Source organism: Mya arenaria, chromosome 10, assembly GCF_026914265.1.
Source record: "Mya arenaria isolate MELC-2E11 chromosome 10, ASM2691426v1".
Classification (NCBI taxonomy): domain Eukaryota; kingdom Metazoa; phylum Mollusca; class Bivalvia; order Myida; family Myidae; genus Mya; species Mya arenaria.
Window position 1 is genome coordinate 16,128,731 of NC_069131.1, and position 22,113 is coordinate 16,150,843.

General features: G+C 33.8%; 1 protein-coding gene across 2 annotated transcripts; it reads right to left on the bottom strand.

The window, feature by feature from the left end:
- Nucleotides 1–1,503: 1,503 nt before the first annotated feature.
- Nucleotides 1,504–18,448, bottom strand: LOC128205719 (uncharacterized). 2 transcript variants are annotated; one of them, XM_052907629.1, is made up of 6 exons: nucleotides 17,608–18,448; nucleotides 16,625–16,642; nucleotides 9,133–9,201; nucleotides 8,213–8,243; nucleotides 3,650–3,695; nucleotides 1,504–2,940 (listed from the first exon to the last, which is right to left on the bottom strand). In XM_052907629.1, the coding sequence occupies exons 1-6, from the start codon at nucleotides 18,121–18,123 to the stop codon at nucleotides 2,877–2,879; spliced, it is 744 nt and encodes a 247-aa protein (XP_052763589.1). In that variant the 5' UTR covers nucleotides 18,124–18,448; the 3' UTR covers nucleotides 1,504–2,876. The 2 variants fall into 2 exon arrangements, with proteins under 2 accessions (XP_052763589.1, XP_052763590.1); XM_052907630.1 differs by lacking the exon at nucleotides 16,625–16,642 and having other exon boundaries at nucleotides 1,507–2,940; nucleotides 17,608–18,423.
- Nucleotides 18,449–22,113: the final 3,665 nt, after the last annotated feature.

A 22,113-nucleotide genomic window follows, 5' to 3' on the forward strand; every position in this document is an offset into this window, starting at 1 on the left:
CAAAAATACTACATATTAAGTTTTAACAGAAACAAAAATATCATGTAAAACTACACATATCAAAAACATTTAAGAAATTATGACAAAAATAACGAAATTATGAAAAAAAACACCACACTTTTGTTGGAATTTAAAAAAAGCAGTCGAGTGCACATAGACTTGGTTGAAAAAAGTAAGCCACCAGTAAGATTAAAAAGATAATTTCCATGTATAAATGAGGAACAACTCAATTTTAAGAGTAAGAATTATTTGACATCCAAAACATTAAACTTTCTATAAAAATATGCAGTTCTACAATCGTCATGATACAGAGTAATAAAGAAGTTATTCACCAAGTATTTGCCTTGTGACTGTACAGGCACTTAATGTCAAATTATTAACAGGCAAAAAGTAGAATAATATAACAATGAATTCTAAACAGTCCAACAATTGTTTTTTCAAAATTTAATGTTAATTTTTAATTGGCAAAAAATTGTTACTTAGAAAGTAAAAGTGCTGAAATATATTCAGCAACTCAGAGAAAAGTCAGAAATATTGCTAAGTAAAATGAAAGAATCATCTAAGAACACCAGTAAATATTGCAAGATTTACGCACCAAGTCAAACAGACGGTGCATGTTATACAAGTGAAACCCTGTTAGCCTGAGGTTTTCAAAGGGCAGGGGGCTGCACTGAAAAAAGGCACTGTATACTGGGTGATGAAGAATTTTAAAACTATTAATTTGGCAAAAATGTTAGAAACATTCTAAATTGAAGTAGTCTTTATATATAATCACCTAATAATATAAGGTTTAAAACAGAATTTGATCATCTTGAGCATTCAATTCTCAGCAGGCAGAATTATGCATATGCTGGTCTCCATGAGGGCAGACTGGGGCGATACCAAAACAGGTGGGTACAGCACCCTTCCATAACTCTTTAGCTGAAATCATGTACATACTAGTTGCTATGACAACATTATTTTCATAGTTGTAAGAGTCCAGTATCTGTTTCACCCTTTTATATATCATGTATAAATTTATTAATTCTTCCATTTATTAAAGACCAAGTTGATCCATACAGGTCAGGGGTTCTAACATATGATAGTTGTCAATCTGGAAAAATAGTCGGGGATTTTGTTCGAGTCAGAAGGATTCATGCCCAAAGCACAGTAACGGGGCTTAGACCTTTTTTAAATTGTTTGAAGTCATTTAAATTCATTTCAAGGTACTACTTTCTTCTGTTTTTGATGCATTTGTATGAACAAAAATCAAACTTTACAACTGTACAATAGTCTGAAGTTAATCCTGGACTTTAGAACCCCTGTCATGCAATAGGAAGTTGTTTTGACCGGAAATGGAGAACATTTGTTAATATTCATATGAAATACATATATATAAAAATGTTCATCATCTTTAGTCAACATATCCACCTATGAGATGATCTGCTTAAAACCAGAAATGGCTTAACAAATCAGTGAACTTAGCAATTTAATAATGGCTCCTGTTTAACCCTTAGGCTGCTGATGGCAATTCTAAAGGCTTTGCAAACAGCTTGGAACCAGACCAGACACCGAGTAACTCGGCGTCTGGTCAGGTTCCAAGCTGTTTGCCACTCAGTCAATATATCCCCAAAGTTTTAAGTAAATTGAAAGAAATTTAGAGTAAACCAGACGACATTTTTGAGCAGACGACAATTTACCCAGCATGCAAAGGGTTAAGAGAACTTATGATAGGAATCTCACAAATATAGAACATTTTACAGTTTTATAACAGAAAAAAATAGATTACCAATAAGTCGACTAATGTCTAATGGAAGACAAGTACATACATCATGATAAAACAATGACACTAAAATAACAAGTTATTGAACAAAATTTCAGCAGTGAAAAACAATAACGTATTGTGCAGAACTGAAAGAAGTTTATAAAAATAGCTTGCTGTGTAAAAATAGCTGTATAGTTTCCGGATTCTTTCAAGTGCATATTGACATTACAACACAATTTTTCTGTTAAGTTTAATAAATTGATTGCATTTATCTTAAAAGCTTTAAATCTATTCAAACTTATTATTTCCAGTTTTAAATGGTCAATCTTTTCAACAAGTTACTAAATATTAAGAGTTTAAATTTTTAAACAATTATACAACCATTAGGGCATCCTTTAGAAAAAGATTTGATAGCTGTCGCCCGACCAACTAACCAACTAACCAAAAACATATCAACTCAAGTGAAAAAACAAACAAGCAGACAAAAAGATATGTTATATTTAAGTAAAGTCATTGCTCAGTCATAAAAATAATTCCAGACCTGTCTTGTTCTACTGAAAGAACCCCGGGTCGGGCGACTGCAATCTTGCCTGCAAAGAAACAGACTACAATAGTATAAGTCTCTATTCCTGAATGTAGCAAAAACCTGATTGAATATGCTGTATGTGTAGAGTGTATCTTTTATGAACATAAATCCAGAACAACTGAAGTGAAAGTCAAATGTCCTTCCCTGTTGCAAAGCTTTCCCGGGCAATATAGCTAGGGAACATGTGAATAAACACTGATGCTCTTTTTTTGTTTCCATGGCTACAGAAATGTCTTAATTGAGGAAGGTCAAAAGTTGAATTGTATTTCTGTGGAAGGAGAAAGAAAGTCTTGATGTATAATGGCATTTCAATGATCATCTTCTAACAACATAGTCTTGAAGGTCAATGTCATGAATTGGAGGTCAAGGGTCCAACTCTCTATCAGTATCCTTAGTGACAATGTGAGCAAACACAGCATTTCAGGTACATAAGGTTGATTTAGTTTCCGAGTCCCCATGTTGCCAGGAAATGTCAAACAGATGAGATGTCAAAGTTGTATTCTCTTTCAATCTCCATAGCAACCAGTTGCCAGGCAGTCGGGGAGGTCAAAAATCCTGCTCTATCTCGGCCAACAACATTTCCTCAGAGGTGTCGTAGTGTGGCAAGGACCTAGGTGAAATAAAAACAAAGATTGTTGCAATTGTTTCCACTTACAATTTTTTATATCTGAATAAAGTAACAGTTACCGCAACCACATCCAAAGTTAATGAAATAATACACAATAATTTACATGTGAGTGTTTCAATGTCATTCCCGATGGTAGTTGGTGATGTAACTGTTTTGTGCCATGTTGTCAATGGCAACATTCAATAACTAACAAGTGGTATAGGTGAATAGTGTTGTAGTTCACCCCAACATTGTTATTACATGGTTAACACAACCTCTGTGTATTGATCTTAATCTACTTGCCTTGATTCCTCTTATCAGATCTCTGATCTGAGTATCTTGTTGTGCAGTTTTGGAGGTTTTATTATTTAAATGGACCCTTAATGACCCTGAGTCAATAAACCAATACACAGGAAATTGGCCCCTACTGTGACACCAATGCAATTAGCAGGAGATGCACAGCAGGGCATTATCATGCAAAACATTCCTTAAACTAGGCCATTAAGCTCCAGCTACAGACTGAGAAGGTAACTATCTATGTCTTGACTTCAGATCCTCATGCAGAGCCAGCAATATGGTGAAAATAATTACTGCAACATTGACACTAAAGCTACACCAGATATGACAATACATTGTACTCCATTTCTGCATCAAATAAGGTAAAACACAATGAAACACAAATTCAACAATATGATGTAAGAATGGTACTTACTTCTGTCTCTCAATGGAGCTACTGTACATCACAGGTTCACTGGGTTCTGGAAGAGGAAATGTCATATTTTGATGTTATTCTATCAAGCAAAAGGGTAAATGGGAGTCAGAGTTGCTTAATATATATGAATTGAATATGACCTGTTCCAAACGACTTGCTTTATAAAACATAAAATGATTGCATAGTATCTGCATGTTTCATGAGACTTGCTTTAAACACATGTATACAATTTAAAACATTTTTTTAGGCTTGTATATATGTGCAAGTCTCAAAATGGAGCGTTTAGTAATATTTCAATATATATGCAATTAGGTAAAAGCTACTGAACACAATTCAGCATAGTACGTTGCACTTTTGAAGTTTTTCATTTGTAAAATAACAGTTACACAAAATATGAACAGCTAAAATTTAACGTTTTCTAAAAATATTTGAATGCGAGGAGTCACTGGACATTTTATATAAGTTTCTCAAAATATTCTACTGAATGATGACTAACTTAAGTGAAAATATTAGTATTAGATTATTTTTAGGTCACAAGTCACTAATATTGCTTTATCAACATGATTTATTTTAAAGATTGAATGACATGAAGTAACCTTTTAATGATTAAGAATGGGCGGAGTGAGTGAGGCTTTCAAGCAAACAAGTTGAAATTTTTAATGATTAAGCCATAAGTACTTAATGAAGCTATTCTGCACTTTCATTGGCTGAAAATGTAGGTTGTATTCTAAGTTTATTTTCAATTCAAACTATTGGCTTTTTAAAAAAAAATATTTATTTTATCAATTGCAATAAACAAACAACTATGCCAGGGGCAAATTTGCCACTGTGTGTATATTTGCCCTCCGGGGCAAATTAACCCAACTGGCAAATGTTGGTCATAAATAAATCAGGAAAATGAGTCAATAATGTCAGAAAATAATGGAAATAAAGCAAATATATACGTCACCCCTAGTAATGGCCACGAAAAGAAACCATTTCCTGTTTCCTGTTAGGACTTATTTCTAACTTTCATATTTAAATAACAGTTTCCTGAAAATATGACATCCCGAAACATAATTATTGTCTACCTAGCAAATAGGAACATCCTACATTTACTTAACATCTGAGCTATTCAAATGCAGTGAGAGGCAGTTTAATTACTTTATATTGACACATGAATCAACCATTATTTAAAATCGAAAAAAAATATAATTGGGTCTGCATTCAAAACTGTCAAAAACATAATTTTCATTGGCATAATTACAATTTGAAGCAAAAAAACAGAGTGCAATTGAGAAACGGGAAGGTACGGTGCTATGCCATAGCTTTTTTCTATAAGACCCCTTGGTTGTTTCACACGCCTGGTGTCAGGCATTATTAAGATACACATGTAATTTATTCTGGGTTTATTCAGTACTGGGTTTATTCAGTACTGAGTACTCTAAACTTCCCAGTACCATATATCCTCTTATGCCGAGAGCTAGGAAAGAGAGCTTGGCTGGTACCAATTTTGACCTCTTTCAGTGTATGACTCGATCTGCCAAGGTTTTGAACCTGGTACCTTCCACATGTGGATGTTCTACCACGGAGCTATCAGTATGAACTAGTCAATGGTGCTTTAATAGGATGGCTCAGATAACAACTTTTAGCCTCATGGTATTTGTTTTCTTTAGAAACCTGCAGAAAATTGAATAAAACTTGGGATAAGTTGTCCAAAAGTTACCTTTAGTCTAGATGATTTGATTGGTTAATATCACTTTTTGTATAAATATTGACCAATCAATGAAGATTTAAGGCAATGATTACCATACAAAAGACTTGACTAGTTTTATACAATCTGTTCCTTTAATAGACAAAGTTAGGATTGTTTATTTTTATATAGGCAAATCAAGATTGTAAGGACTTAAGTGACTTAATTATTTTCCCATACACCTACAATAAAAGCGTGTACCCTATATAGGAAACTTTTATTTATTTGGAACAGTAAATAATCAAATTGATATTTATCATAAAAATTGAATATCACATTCCGATTTTTTTGATTTTTTTATGCTTGTTTACTAAAATTGATAAAAACTTGCCAATGCTCATTTGATATTTTTCAGAAAATTTGTTTAAATTATCATTTAAATGTCCCACATTTTTAAGTATTTTCCTTCTTTTCTATCGTTGTTATTTATAAGTATAAAAGGCTGAAAATTCCAATTTACCTGCCACCTAAAATAGCTTTAATGCGCCAAACAAGGTTTTTTAAAATGGGCGATTAGAAATTATACCCAATTTCTTGTATTAGTTAAGAGAAAGTAGCAGCCTGAAGTAATTGGGCGAAAACCAGTGACCGTGACTTTGACCCAACCCCCTCAAAAGCAATCTCAAGCTAGCTCTTCACGTAAGCTACCAACATGCTAATTTTAACCACTATCCATCAATGCTAGCTTAAGTAATTGAGAGGAAACCAATGTTTTATGCCCGCCTACCCGCCCAATGAAATCCCCATTCTCATAACATCGGGTTTTCAATGAAACCTGGTTTACAAATATAGTAAAGGTAATTCAGGATGTTAAGCGAAGTTGCGGCTTGATATCACTATATATATTACATTGAAAACAATCGCCATTTTGGCTTGAGTAACATTTAAAATCTTTCCTGTGTAAGAAAATACTGAAAAGTTATCTCAAAAGGAAAAAAAGAGAGAATTTTTAGTAATGCCTAAATAAAATATTTTCATTTAATTAAATATCAACTGCCTGATAATTTAATACAATATATTGTTGATCTATACAACAATGAATTCTCATGTTCATATAACTTAAGTAAAAATTCCTTATAGATTAGAAGTATTTTATAATTCTTTTCAAACCAGCTACATGTATATATATAATTTCATAAATTGAGCAAAAGTAGGCATATGTTCTATCTATACAAATATATGGGGGATGGATATTGACAAACCAAACACTTTAAATTCATTTTCAAGGTGCCCTACTTTGTATACAACTTTTTAACTTAAAACGATTGCTAAAACTTTAGTCTAATATTCATGTTGAAAGAATAAACATTCTTCAACTCTGATGTTTGCATTTCATGCCATAAATTACAAGTAAGACAAAGTCATTAACATTAATAAGCAATTTAAGTGGCTAAAGCTTTTAATAAAACGTCCCAGTTTAAAAAATAAAATGAAAATTGCCTTAGAAGTTTGATCAAGTTTTCAATAAAATAATGACAAAACACTGCATTAGAAGATTCCATGCTCATTTTGTTGTAAATGTTTAGGCGATATATGCATTTAAAAACTTCAAAATCAAGAGTGCCGTGGAACAAATCCCATCACTCGTCTTGTTTCATTCAAAGAAATCAGCATTACTTGACATTGTTTAAGAAAGAGTTCTTGGTCTTGCTAAACATGTGAGTTTTGTTAATCATGGCGACAAGTTTTATTTGAATATCCTGAACAGTTTGAGAGTTATGACAAAGGTCAAGGTCAAGGTTTTGAACAACAATGACAACGACATTGATGATGCATACGATGCCAATTATATATACCTCACTTTTTATCCTGAACGGTTTGTAAGTTATGACCAAGGTCAAGGTCAAGGTTTTGAACAACAATGACAACGACATTGATGATGCATACGATGCCAATTATATATACCTCACTTTTTATCCTGAACGGTTTGTAAGTTATGACCAAGGTCAAGGTCAAGGTTTTGAACAACAATGACAACGACATTGATGATGCATACGATGCCAATTATATATACCTCACTTTTTACCCTGAACGGTTTGTAAGTTATGACCAAGGTCAAGGTCAAGGTTTTGAACAACAATGACAACGACATTGATGACGCACGCTATGACAATACCTCACTTGTATCCTGAACGGTTTGTAAGTTATGACCAAGCTCAAGGTCAAGGTTTTGAACAACAATGACAACGACATTGATGACGCACGCTATGTTTTGGTGGGTTTTGACCAAGGTCAAGGTATTGTAAAACAATAACTACAAATCCTGAACAGTTTGTGGGTTTTAACCAAGGTCAAGGTATTGTAAAAAAATAACTACAAATCCTGAACAGTTTGTGGGTTTTGACCAAGGTCAAGGTATTGTAAAACAATAACTACAAATCCTGAACAGTTTGTGGGTTTTAACCAAGGTCAAGGTATTGTAAACAATGACAACAGTTTGTGGGTTATGACCAAGGTTATAGTTTTTAACAACAATGACAAAAACATTGACATTAACACACGTTATGACAATAACTCATTTTTTTTCATTTTTTTCCTGAATGGTTTGTGAGTCACTTTTTATCTCTTCGAAAAACAAAAAAGCTAGAAATGTACATGACTGGAGTAAGAACATAGTTTCCTTTCATTCCAATATCTTGGAGACATTTGCCAGTTGTGAACAGTTGTGGGAGATTTTTGTTATACTTAAAAAAAGAAATGTGTTCTTACCAGTAAATACTTACCAATAATCAATACATTCAGGGTATCTCTAACTATGATCAACTGATCAAGAGATTGACATCATCATTGGACTTGAGGAAGAATACAATCAATCTTATTAAACTAATTACCTCGTGGCGAATATATATCATCGACATCACTCTGAAACAGATATAATTAAGAAGTTAGTTTTTCAGTGTATGCAATCAAAACAAATTCTTTTTCCATGCATGACTTTTCATAACTGTTGTCATTGTGGGATTTCCCTGTTACACTTATGTGCTATGCTTTGTTGGGTACCGTGGGCGATTTGGGTTGAAATAGCTTGTTAAAAATCATGAATAATCTATGAAACACTTTCATGCGATCCGCAAGGAACAAATGTGGATATATATACACAGACACTCATTCAAGTGATTTTCTGTAAAAAAAAAAAAGTATTCAGGGAAAAGCATGAATTGAACTCGGTCCGCCTGATCACTAATTTTTTAAAGCAGCTATTTAGACCACTCGCCTGCAGATGCAACTGACAATACAGGGTGATTGAAGAGTATTAATGGTAACATGTGATTTAATGGAATGAGAGTTGTCTCCCCTACCTCATGCATATGAACAATATTATTTCAGTTAATTTTCATTTAACAGAAGAAAGTAGCAGGATTGCCAACGAAGAACAATCATTAAAACATATTTATTATACAAGATCATACAATCACATAATCTGTTTGAACACAAGGCTTGTTAGCCTGATGTTACAGGACTTGCCTTGACACTGTGGCATTTCTCGAAACTTCTTAAGCGTAACATGCTCAAGTAGCTTTAATCTTTTTCTGATATAAAACTTAGTTTTTTGTGATAATCAGACAGATAACTTCAATTATAAATCAGTCAAAAAACTTCCAAAAAATGTAATCATATTAAAATTATAAAAGAATAAATTAGGGAGCTTAGCTTGATCGTGTTATAACAGACTTATTAAGTAGTATTGAGAAATTGACCCCAGCAGTCTCTTCAAGAACAAGCTAAAATAAAACATCAAAAACTGTTGTACCTGTACTGGTGGGGCTTTGTGAACATTTGCCTGCTTAAATCTGGACACATCAAAGTTCTCCACCTCTTTCTGAAATTAAACAATGAACTTATTATTTTCAATTTATAAACTCAAAAATGTATTACTTGTTAACAGGTGCATTAAAGTAAAGTACCTACTAGGTATTAATTTATTAGTATGTAAAGAACATAGACACAACCTTATTGATGATAGAATGGGTGCTATGTTCACAGTAACAGAACCTAATGAACACTTAGAAATTTACAACCTATATTTTTAGCCAATAGAACTGCAGATATACCAATGTTAAGTAGAAGACTTTAAATAATTAGGAATTTCAACTTTCGTTTGTGTTTAAAGGTCGCCCACTGTGAGTGAGCCACTCAACGGATACACACTTCCAGGAGTGCGTCAGCTTTTGCCTTGAAAATGTGTCAGCCAATGAGGTTGTATTCTGGATACACACTTCCAGGAGTGCGTCAGCTTTTGCCTTGAAAATGTGTCAGCCAATGAGGTTGTATTCTAAGTCTGAGTTAGATGACCTGAATTAAAACCTAAATAGTTAAGATCATCACAGGGCTATTTCACTAAGCTCTGCCCATTCTTAATCATGAAGATTTTAATTTATGTCCACTTACTATTACCTATTACTTTGTGTAATATGCATTTCCTGATTAAACTGGCATTTAAATTGTGTTTACAGGTAATACATTAATCAATGCATTATAATGTTTGACTGATTTTACTTAAATGATCAAAACAAAAATAGCACATGATTTGTTTACAGCTTTTCTTACGGGGGAATTCATAGAGCTATTAATTAAAAGAAAAAAACATTTCTGAAGGCTTATATATTTTTAATAATGTACACAAATCGTATGCGTTTTTTGTTGTTGTTTTTTATCATTAAAGTCAATTGTGTTAAACATAATTATGCATTAAAATCCAAATTTGCATCAGCCGATGTGCTGCTTTTAAATATTGGCATTTGGGTAATGAACAGTGTCTGTTTAACTTAATAATTTACAATGATGGTATCAATTACAGAAGCTTTTTAACATCCGCATTGGTGTTATATTCAGAACCTTATTATATTTGCATTGGTGATTTTAATTACAATGTCATTGTTACAATGGTTCGTTCGTAACTTGACTATCTGCATTCACGCTTGCATATAGACTATTAAATAATTATACACACAGTCATGTCTACAATATAAATTAAAGAAAAATATATTATATATTTTGGATAATATACACGAAAACAAAAACATATTTATAATAACAACACCTCAAAACAACAAAACCAGAAACAACATTACAGGCAGTGGTAACACTAAACTACAAGTGAAGGCTGGAAATCGTAAAGCAATTTACGGTAATTTGGGATAATATACACCAAAACAAAAACATATTTATAATAACAACACCTTAAAACAACAAAACCAGAAACAACATTACAGGCAGTGGTAACACTAACTACAAGTGAAGGCTGGAAATCGTAAAGCAAAAACATGCAATAAACGTACGTGCCATACCAAATTTTGCAACCATTTAAAAAATCATACAAATTGTTTTCATCATAATGGTAGCTAAGTTGTAAGTAGAGAATATTTTACCTTAGTTTTTATATATGTTTCTGAAACAATTCTCCACTAAACATCTTATGAAGGCAGTCAAACAAATTCATACCTTCTTAGCTAGAAGGCTTTTGACAAAACCAAACGTAAAATTTACATTTTGACATTTTAAATCTGATTTAATAAGTAAGTTGTTTATCATTTCGAGCATGGTCAATGAGTAGTGAGGGTGAAATTCACCTCCTGCCTCGCATATCGAATCCTTTTTTTTTTTTACCAGAAGCGTACATATCAAGTAGCATTTAACCATTATTAGAATACATCCTACATTTTAAGCCAATGAAATTGCAGATAGACAATCATTTAGTACTAGACTTAATCATTATGAATTTCACCTTTTGTGGGTGTAGGTCCACCTACTGCCACTCATCCGATACACACTCCCTGCTCAGATTTTGCATGGTCAATGTATCATTCAATGAGGTTGTATTCTAAGTCAGTTAAATGACATGAAGTAATTTCTTAATGATTAAGAACGGGTTCGTTTGCTACCGGAGGCTCACTCTGCCAATTCCTATTCATTAAGAATTTACTTCATGTCATCTAACTTTTACTAAGAGTTTGTGTACTAAATAATGAGGCCAAATTTTGAGTTCCGTAAAAAGCCTCAAAGGCTCGCAGTGTATCAAAAGGGTGGTTCCAATCTCAGTAGTATGGAGACATTTTTTAGGAAGTGTTTGAGCTTGCCTGTCTTTATAAATCTTAAAATCCATCAGCCGACCAGTGTTTTACTGCTTTTAACTAATTTAAAATAATCACTATCTATTTAATAGTATTATTAATAAAACTTTCTTTTATCTGATTTTCTTTACAAAAATGTACTCCCCCCCCCCCCCCAACTCTTTAATCTTGAAGTATACAACCTTAAAAAAACACTTACGGTAATAACATGTAAATACCTCAACTATGAATGAATGATTACAGGAACATGGCACTGAGCTCAGTACTTATTCTTGCATTTGAAATACTTGCTTAATGTACCGAACATAGATGCGGCGAAATCAATGTTTCACAACAAGAAACAGGAAATTGAAATCCCAACGTCACTACCTAGAAAAGTACAGACAGAATTACTTAGTCGGTATAGACGGTACTTGAAGTAATCAATTTTAATCATCAAGAGGCTATTTATGCAATGTTTTCCAAATAAGGCTTTTATGTTTGCCTGCCAGACTAGTATTAATTAATTATGAAAATTCAGAACTAAAAAAGGCTTAGAGTACAATCAATAGGACCCCCCCCCCTCCCAGAAATGGAAGTCACATGATACAGGGGCGTATCCTGAAATTGATGTTACAGTATACAGGGGCGTATCCTGGAATTGATGTTACAGTATACAGGGGCGTATCCTGGAATTGATGTTACAGTATACAGGGGCGTATCCTGGAATTGATGTTACAGTATACAGGGGCGTATCCTGGAATTGATGTTACAGTATACAGGGGCGTATCCTGGAATTGATGTAAGACGCACAGTCTTTTGACAGTGTTCCGACCTCAGAACCAAATTTAAGTAATATAGTTAGATGACATGAAGTAACATTTTAATGATTGAGAATGGGCGGAGTGAGTGGAGCATCAGGTCATCTAACTCACAGTCTTAGAATACAGGTGTGAACACGCTGTGTATCGGATGAGTGGCAGTTAAGGCAGACCTTAAAACACCTATGAAATTTGACATTCTTATTGATAAAATTTTAGTAATTACTGCTTATCTGCATTTTCATTGGCTGAAAATAATTAAAAAGTTGTATTCTTAATGATTTAAAACTTTGCAGGGGATTTTGGAGCTCTCCCCAATTTTTTTAAACAATACCTCGTCCGTATGGTGCATTTTGGGCCTATTTTATTACTTTTTTCTCTCAAATATTGACATAAAACGTAAACCACGTTCCCCCTTCTCAATCAAATAGTGGTATATTGAACATGGTTCATGTTCGCTGTCAAATATCTTCGGTATCTTATTAAACAGAACATAATAGACTATTTTTAGGAAAAAATAACTCTATTCAAAAACATTAATTTACATACGGTAATTGTTTTTCATAATTATATTTACTTCTGAAATGATGGTAAAATGCCAGTTAAGTTTATTTAAAATGAAACATCAGATGATTTTAAAGAAAATGATTGTGATCATATTTCTCCAATAAGTCACCTTTATGCATTATCATAAAACAACGTTGAATTGGATAAATTACCATATATAAGGAGGATGCGATTTAAAAAGTTTTATGCCCATTAAATAATGTCTAGGATAAATAGGATTCCCAGTTATGTTTGAGCCCCCCCACTCCCCCTTAAATTGGGATGCCTTGATGAATCACTGCAGTCCATTACATTATTTACCCCATTAAGGTCGACAGATCTCAGGGGATAAGAAGCAGTATTTGCAAATACAGAATTTAGCGCTCAGGGATTAATTAATTAGAAATTAAATAATAACTGTCCCATGGATATTTGAATATGTACCTAATGATTCACATTGTTCTTGAGTTTGCCAAAGATATATATCAATAGTTATCTGTAATTTTAAACTCAATTTGAAAGGCTGATTTATAACATTAACAATGAAAATTAAATTTTAATTTCTCTTCAAATTTGCTAATCAGCGAAACTGTTCCATAAATTATGAAGGATTGTTTACTAATGATATTAACGTATGTATAATCAATACTTAAGCCATTACATAACAAAACTCTTGCAATGAAAACCCTTAAGAAGTTAAGATTATTGAAAACAATCTTAATTGATTGAAATGGTACTTAATTTGATAACCATACAAGACCAAAGTACCCTATACATCAATTAACTAACACGCCATATTTCTGGAAGGCTTCCCTGAAGATTTATGCCCACATACATTCACTAACATATTAAGTCTGAAAATTTGACAAAAGGTAAGACCAAATTTGTATATTAACAAATTTATTTTATACTTTGTACCTTTACTGCACCTGTACTGGCATACCTGTACTATTGTACCTGTACTGTCATACCTGTACTATTGTACCTGTACTGTCATACCTGTACTATTGTACCTGTACTGTCATACCTGTACTATTGTACCTGTACTGTCATACCTGTACTGTCATACCTGTACTATTGTACCTGTACTGTCATACTTGTACTATTGTACCTGTACTGTCATACCTGTACTATTGTACCTGTACTGTCATACCTGTACTGTCATACCTGTACTATTGTACCTGTACTGTCATACCTGTACTATTGTACCTGTACTGTCATACCTGTACTGTCATACCTGTACTATTGTACATGTACTGTCATACCTGTACTGTTGTACCTGTACTGTCATACCTGTATAATTGTACCTGTACTGTCAAACCTGTATTATGGTACTTGTACTGTCATACCTGTACTTTTGTACCTGTACTGTCATACCTGTACTAATGAACCTGTACTGTCATAACTGTACTGTCATACCTGTACTGTTGTACCTGTACTGTCATACCTGTACTGTCATACCTGTACTGTCGCACCTGTACTGTCGCACCTGTACTCTGTCGCACCTGTACTCTGTCGCACCTGTACTGTTGTCACACCTGAACTGTTGCACCTGTACTGTTGTACCTGTACTGTTGCACCAGTACTGTTGCACCTGCACCTGTACTATCGCACCTGTACTGTCACACCTGTACTGTCATACCTGTACTGTTGTACCTGTACTGTCATACCTGTATAATTGTACCTGTACTGTCAAACCTGTATTATGGTACTTGTACTGTCATACCTGTACTTTTGTACCTGTACTGACATACCTGTACTAATGAACCTGTACTGTCATAACTGTACTGTCATACCTGTACTGTTGTACCTGTACTGTCATACCTGTACTGTCATACCTGTACTGTCGCACCTGTACTGTCGCACCGGTACTCTGTCGCACCTGTACTCTGTCGCACCTATACTCTGTCGCACCTGTACTGTTGTCACACCTGAACTGTTGCACCTGTACTGTTGTACCTGTACTGTTGCACCTGCACCTGTACTATCGCACATGTACTGTCACACCTTTACTGTTGTACCTGTACTGTTGTACCTGTACTGTCACACCTGTATTGTCACACCTGTACTGTTGTACCTGTACTGTTGCACCTGTACTGTTGTGCCTGTATTGTTGCACCTGTAGTGTTGTACCTGTATTGTTGCAACTGTACTGTTGTACCTGTACTGTTGTACCTGTACTGTCACACCTGTATTGTCACACCTGTACTGTTGTACCTGTACTGTTGCACCTGTACTGTTGTGCCTGTATTGTTGCACCTGTACTGTTGTACCTGTACTGTTGTACCTGTACTGTCACACCTGTATTGTCACACCTGTACTGTTGTACCTGTACTGTTGTGCCTGTATTGTTGCGCCTGTATTGTTGTACCTGTATTGTTGCAACTGTACTGTTGTACCTGTACTGTTGTACCTGTATTGTTGCACCTGTAGTGTTGTACCTGTATTGTTGCAACTGTACTGTTGTACCTGTACTGTTGTACCTGTATTGTTGCAACTGTACTGTTGTACCTGTACTGTTGTACCTGTATTGTTGCAACTGTACTGTTGTACCTGTACTGTTGTACCTGTATTGTTGCAACTGTACTGTTGTACCTGTATTGTTGCAACTGTACTGTTGTACCTGTATTGTTGCAACTGTACTGTTGTACCTGTATTGTTGCAACTGTACTGTTGTACCTGTATTGTTGCAACTGTACTGTTGTACCTGTATTGTTGCAACTGTACTGTTGTACCTGTATTGTTGCAACTGTACTGTTGTACCTGTACTGTTGTACCTGTATTGTTGCAACTGTACTGTTGTACCTGTACTGTTGTACCTGTATTGTTGCACCTGTAGTGTTGTACCTGTATTGTTGCAACTGTACTGTTGTACCTGTACTGTTGTACCTGTATTGTTGCAACTGTACTGTTGTACCTGTACTTTTGTGCCTGTATTGTTGCACCTGTAGTGTTTTACCTGTATTGTTGCAACTGTACTGTTGTACCTGTACTGTTGTACCTGTACTGTTGTACCTGTATTGTCACACCTGTACTGTTGTACCTGTACTGTTGCACCTGTACTGTTGTGCCTGTATTGTTGCACCTGTAGTGTTGTACCTGTATTGTTGCAACTGTACTGTTGTACCTGTACTGTTGTTCCTGTACTGTTGTATGTGTACTGTTGTACCTGTACTGTTTTATGTTTCAAAACAAGACAATGTGCGAAACATTAAGCATATATGATGATGTACAGAAAACTACAATAACAATCAAATAAAGATTCCTAATTGTGATAAATGTATAACAGAAGGCCATCCTCACAGGTATCCATAAAAAAAAATTAAACCGTAGATTGATCAGATTAATTTAGACGGAAATATGACCACACTAAACAAAAGGACAGCATCACAAACAACAAAAGACATGTTTTGCTAACACCCTCAAAGGGACTCTCGAACGTATTTCAGGTCAGACATTCAGAGAAATGTTTCTAACAATTTAAAGTTCAAATTGATTTTTTGTTCATAAATATCTTAAAATGCTTCATGTTGCCAAAAGCGTCAGCCTTCAACTTACAAAAAGTAAAATGTTCAGATATTGTAAGAATGTGATGTTTTCCATAAATTTGGTGTTTTTTTATAAAAATTATTCAAATAACTCCCATTTGAACTGTCTACAAAATGAAATATGCCCAAGAGTCTCTTTGAACTCAAAAAAATCATAAATAATTTGAATCAAGGGTAGTTGTCAGCTACTGATACTATGTGATAAATTGTAAACATAAACTAGTGATCTACAACAGCAATCATTTCTAATCCATGCACAAGCTTGATGAAAATCTTACCATATTTAAATCTAAAATCTATGTGATGCATGCAAAAGAGAGATTATATATTATTATTTATATTCATATTATTTTAATAACAAAATAATGGAAGCAGAGCAGGGTTCTCATTAAGTTTCAGTTGATACATCTCAATGGTATTTAAAAAGTAACCGGCTAGCTACTTCTTATTCTAATTTTAAATTAAATTATAATTCATCTATTTTTTCCAATTCAAACAGGCTCTCTTGCCATTTGACCTGTCCATTTTAGCCGGCAACCTGTTCTTAGTGAGAACACTGGCAGAGGATTGTAGGAGATGAATTCAGTAAATGTAGTAATTCATCTTTTCTGGCCTGCTAGTAATACTAACTACTGTTTCCAACTCTTACTATATTTGGGGTGTGTGTTTTTTTCAACCATTTTGGGAATGGGATCTTTTTGATTTGAGAAACAAATGCTTCATTTTCACCAGATTTATGGATTTCAGTTTTGACTCTAATTTAACAAGAATGCTTTAAGTAATAGATAGAAATGTTAAAATATTGTTAATAGGTTCCCTCTTTAAGAATACACCAACCTTTAGATACAAAAATGGTTTTGGGTAAAAAAAAGGAAAAACAAAATTGGGAGTTTTATTATTAAAACATTGGTGAAAAAAAACATGATTATGTTTTAACATTAGGAATGGGGCAGAAGCTAGCGCCCAAATCGGTCAGAAAAAGAACACTGGATGACTGTAATAAACTGTGAAAGTGTGAAATCTAACTAGCAATGCATGCTGCGTTTAAACAATCTACATAATGTTGACAGCTATAAAAGCAATAAAGTCTGTGTATAATACAGTTCTAAATCGAATATATTTACCTTGATTTGCTATTTAATGGGATATACCCCTCGTCAATAACTTTATAATATCGCTTCAATAATATTCAGAATATTGTGAATACAGTATATGCGTACCAGATCAAAGTTTATTCCAATAAATGAAATCATATACAAACCTCTTGAATTTCCCATTCTTCTGGATTTCTGTAGATGGTTTTTTGTCGAGCGAGCCCAAGTCGAGGCTCATGCTTGTACTGTTCTCGTTGTAATCTCTGAGCATAAGTCTCTGGATAACTGACTTGTTCATTGTTATTATTTCTTAATCGTTGTTCTTGGTTTCGGTTGTATTCGTTTTTCGTTGCTTCTAACACAGCGTCTATATCTTCTCCTTCAGAATCACTTTCAAAAGAGCCGAGTTCCATTTGTTTTTTACTGTTCACATTTTCTGCGGGTTTTCTTTGGAATGTTGAGTTATTTTTGCCATTAGCAGTCACATTATTTTGAACTGTTCGACTATCATTAATGTTACTCTTTTTTATATCAGTTTTCACACTTTGTTTAGAATCTTGTGTTACATTTCTATCCGATTGGTTGTTTTTTAATGGTTTATTTCCTTTCGATACATTGTCAGCCCTTCTAGGTTGTACATTATGAACAGGTGGGGATTTCTCTTTACTTGAACCAGACCCCATAATTAAGTATTTGAAAGACCAGTTTTATTTATCTGGAAGTCCATTAAAACTTCAAAAACTTCTTCCACACAACTGTTTTCTGAGCATTTAGTTTATGATTACACACTGACCAAACCATAACAATAAAACAAATCCTGTGCACTTTAAGTCATTTTTTTTACACAAAAGTATTTACCTGATCAGAAATTTTAAAAAAATACACGTGATTGAAATTTCTATAATGTTTACATGGTTGTCAATCACTGCATATTGTCAATTAGGAATGTCAACATGGAGCGAGTTCATTTTTAAAACAGGGGTGACAGATTCCTATCGTTGTCGAATAAAGTGGATCAATAACCACCATGACAATACAGCAATATAAGTCTTATCACCGCGTTATAATTATATACTGAAATGCTGTTTAAATAAAGCTGAAGGATTTCCTAAAAGTATATTTTGAAAAAAAATGGTGTTCTATAATTACTCTACATTTTAGATTGGACTGTTCTACTTTTTAACCCAAAGATAAGACCTGCAAAGAAAACAAATTCGTTTACAAAACCTTCCACGCAGTGATCTCCCTTAACGGGTATTTCAGGACAAACATTTTGTCAAGATTTATGACAACATTTACACGTGTTAATTTTGCGCAAATAATGATTTTAGAGAAACACATTTTTTAGTTGACGAGCCGAGATTAAACAAGAATATATTAAAAGTATTTTTATATAAAGAGTGACACATCGCAGCATTGCCAGGTGGTGATCGAGGGTGTGCCCGTTTTCATACGCCTGATTGCGGGCCGTTTGCGCGGCATTCCGAATGCCTAGATTAAATACCCCGGTTTTCACCAAAAAAAATAAACTGGATTCGAAGTTAAGTAAAGTAAAGTAAAGTAAAATTCATTTAAACGCTAAAAAATAGTAAAAAAATGTGATATGTGTGAGAAATGCTTTTATGCCTATCAAATATTTTGAAGTAACTACGCGTAAAAACTATTCCCATAACACAATCTGTAATTTTGGGAGAAATCTTAAACATTCCCATTGGAGCGAAAGATGAATACATTTTGATATTTATGTTCCGAAGATAACTTGAACAAAGTTCTCCCGTTTGCTGTCTTGCTTCGCAATAAGTTAGAAGGTTGATAAGAAGTGTTCAGTGTGCTTAATGAAACCAGTTATTGATATTTTTTATTCGCAAATATAATAGGGTTATTAGTATTGAATTGTAATAGTTGTATTCGACTCGAGTGGACTTTTGCAAATATTAATGGCACATACTTTGAGCTGTGTACTAGTTTTAATTAGTTATAAACCCTTCATAAATGCACATATTTTCGACATATCACGCAATACATATCACAAAATACGGTAGTCCTATCCGGTTCAAAACGGTCGTGTTCCATGCTGCTGACGTCACGAATAATAGGTTTATAAGTGCTGCGTTTTGATCCGGGCGGTTGTTTTCGATCTGAGTGGACTTTTGTGGATTCTGAAACCAAAATCTGCAAAAAATACACGGGAGTCGAATACAACATTCCGGGTCAAAATGAAGTTCAAATAACCCTTTTATTATATTCATTATTTATAAGACAACTTAAAAGCCACAAGTTTTCAAAATAAATGTCATTTTAATGACGCTCTGTTTTGTTTTATGACGTCATTTTAACATCGCGCAACGATACTTGTTGTGACGTGACGTCAGCAGAGTGAAATACGTACAACGGCCGTATTGCATTGGACTACTGCAGTGACGTATTTTTCGACATGTAGTGCGTGTGTATGTATGATGCCATTGATGGGTATGTAATAAAACTATGTATCTGATTTGCTCAACATCTTTTAGACCAGTTACATAAACATCCATTTCAAGTCTCTTTTTGAAGGCTGGATTTTTTACTCTTTTTTCAGTACCGTTAACCGTGAACTTCCAGAAAGGACGCGGTGCATAACTTCATGGTTCGGACAAGCCTCCTGCTTCAGAAACGAATTTTTCATTTTGCTTACCTCTGTTTTTTTTTTTTTTTTCTCGAAAGTGTGGTTCCTGGAATGCATATCGAACAATATACCAGTTGTAGAAATTTATAAACAAGACAAATGTATACATGGTTGTCAAAAACACCACGTAGGCCTAAAACTTGATTCATATTCATTAAGCAGCTTTTGATCTTAGTAAAAAATCAACTTATCAAAAAATGTAAAGAAAAAATATGTACATTCAAATAGGTTGTATTTAAAGAAAATTAACAATGTTTTTACACCGAAGCTGAAGATATGAAAAGGAGCAATGAGAAGTTCAAAATAATAAATGCATGAGACTAAATTTTATGAAACACAGATAATAGATCTATTTAAACTATTCATTGCTAAAAAATCTTAAATTTTCACGAAGTTGAAAAAAAATCATTAAATATGCCCTCTTACTCTCAAATAAGATTTACCACAAGTAATACTATTTTTTTGTAATATTCCAAAAAGGATGAATACATGTCGAAAACAATGGTTCTTATGATGGATACCGAGTTCAATTTGAAAGAAGTGTGCATAAAACACAGTATTTCTACCTGATGAGATTATTGTAGATCAAAGTAAATCTTTTAGTATTCACCAATCATTTAATATTTTTGCTTTTTCAGCCATTAAATACGGGAGCGAGACAAATCGGCCCCTTATCAAATCGACCCCTAAGACGTTTCGGCCCTGCCATTTCGTCCGCTTAATTAAATAAACTCGAGACATTTCGGCCCCTCACAGATTTCCAACAGAGACATTTCGGCCCCTTAATTTTATTTTTATTTTGAATATAAAAAGATATAGATATGTTAGTTCGTTATTTAAGTTTTATCACTCAAAATTTATGTTTGTTATACATGTGTACAGTATGTTTTGATTTTGAATAAGATTGCTTTATGAAAACTGCCCGAGGAGCCAGTGAAATCACTTTTAATAGTTGTAGTTAACCATGGGTCGAACTTTCGATGTCTATTTTTTCTTTCCGCTCAATAAAACACGTGTCTTTCTTTCTGCCATTATTATTGAGAGGTGAGTGTCGTGGGAACGTCTTCAGTTTTATTTAATAAATTTATTTCAATGGAAACCACGAACTAAGTTTTGATAAATTGTGATATTTCCCTTATTATACATTTTTAGTTTGCCGTTAATTTAGTGATCAAAAGAGTCGTAGGGATTCGTGTTAACCAAATAATATGAAATGAATCCTCATCGGGTTCACGGAATTACTGTACTGTTCTGACTAGTCCGTATAAAATAGCCGCTTCAGAGTCTTTGACGATTTTTGATTTGGCGACGTTTAGGGAACAAAATGAATATCCAAATGTTAAAAAAGTTCCCTAATCGCACATTATTGTGGCTAAGTTTTGACAAAACAGTTGAAATTATGTTAATTTGTGGGGAGGGTAGTCCAAATAATTGTATGTTGACAGATTTTTGATGTGGCAAATCCTTCACATACAAATTGTTTAGTATCAAAAGTGGGTAGTTGTTATGATCAGGATTCCGGGTTAAAGCATATAGCGTCTATAAAATATCATAAAAACAAGAAAAATTACCAGATAATGTTATTTTATATTAGTTCCGTACACAAAAAATAAATATCCAACTTATAATTATGAGTTTGACGGCTTTTCTTCTTTTCATTCTGTCAAAACATAACGATATATACATGAAGGGCACCTGCAAGGCTTCAGGGCTCAGAACATTTCGGCCATGGCCGAGTTGTTACGATTGTATAACGAGGTCTATCTCGAAGCTTTGTCAGGAGGAGGCAGAGTTATTATGATTGTTTCGAGTTGTTCCCCTTCGCATAATTGTTTTCTGTGTCAGTCAACTTTCGTTTTATTGGAAAGGTAAACGACTTGTTTTAATGCATTAAATGCTTGTTTAGTGCAAAATAGCATTTCACTTACATGGCAAAATATGAATATAACTCTTTATGATCAATTTCAACCATAAAATACTTCACTTAAAAGAATTTCAATATTTTTAA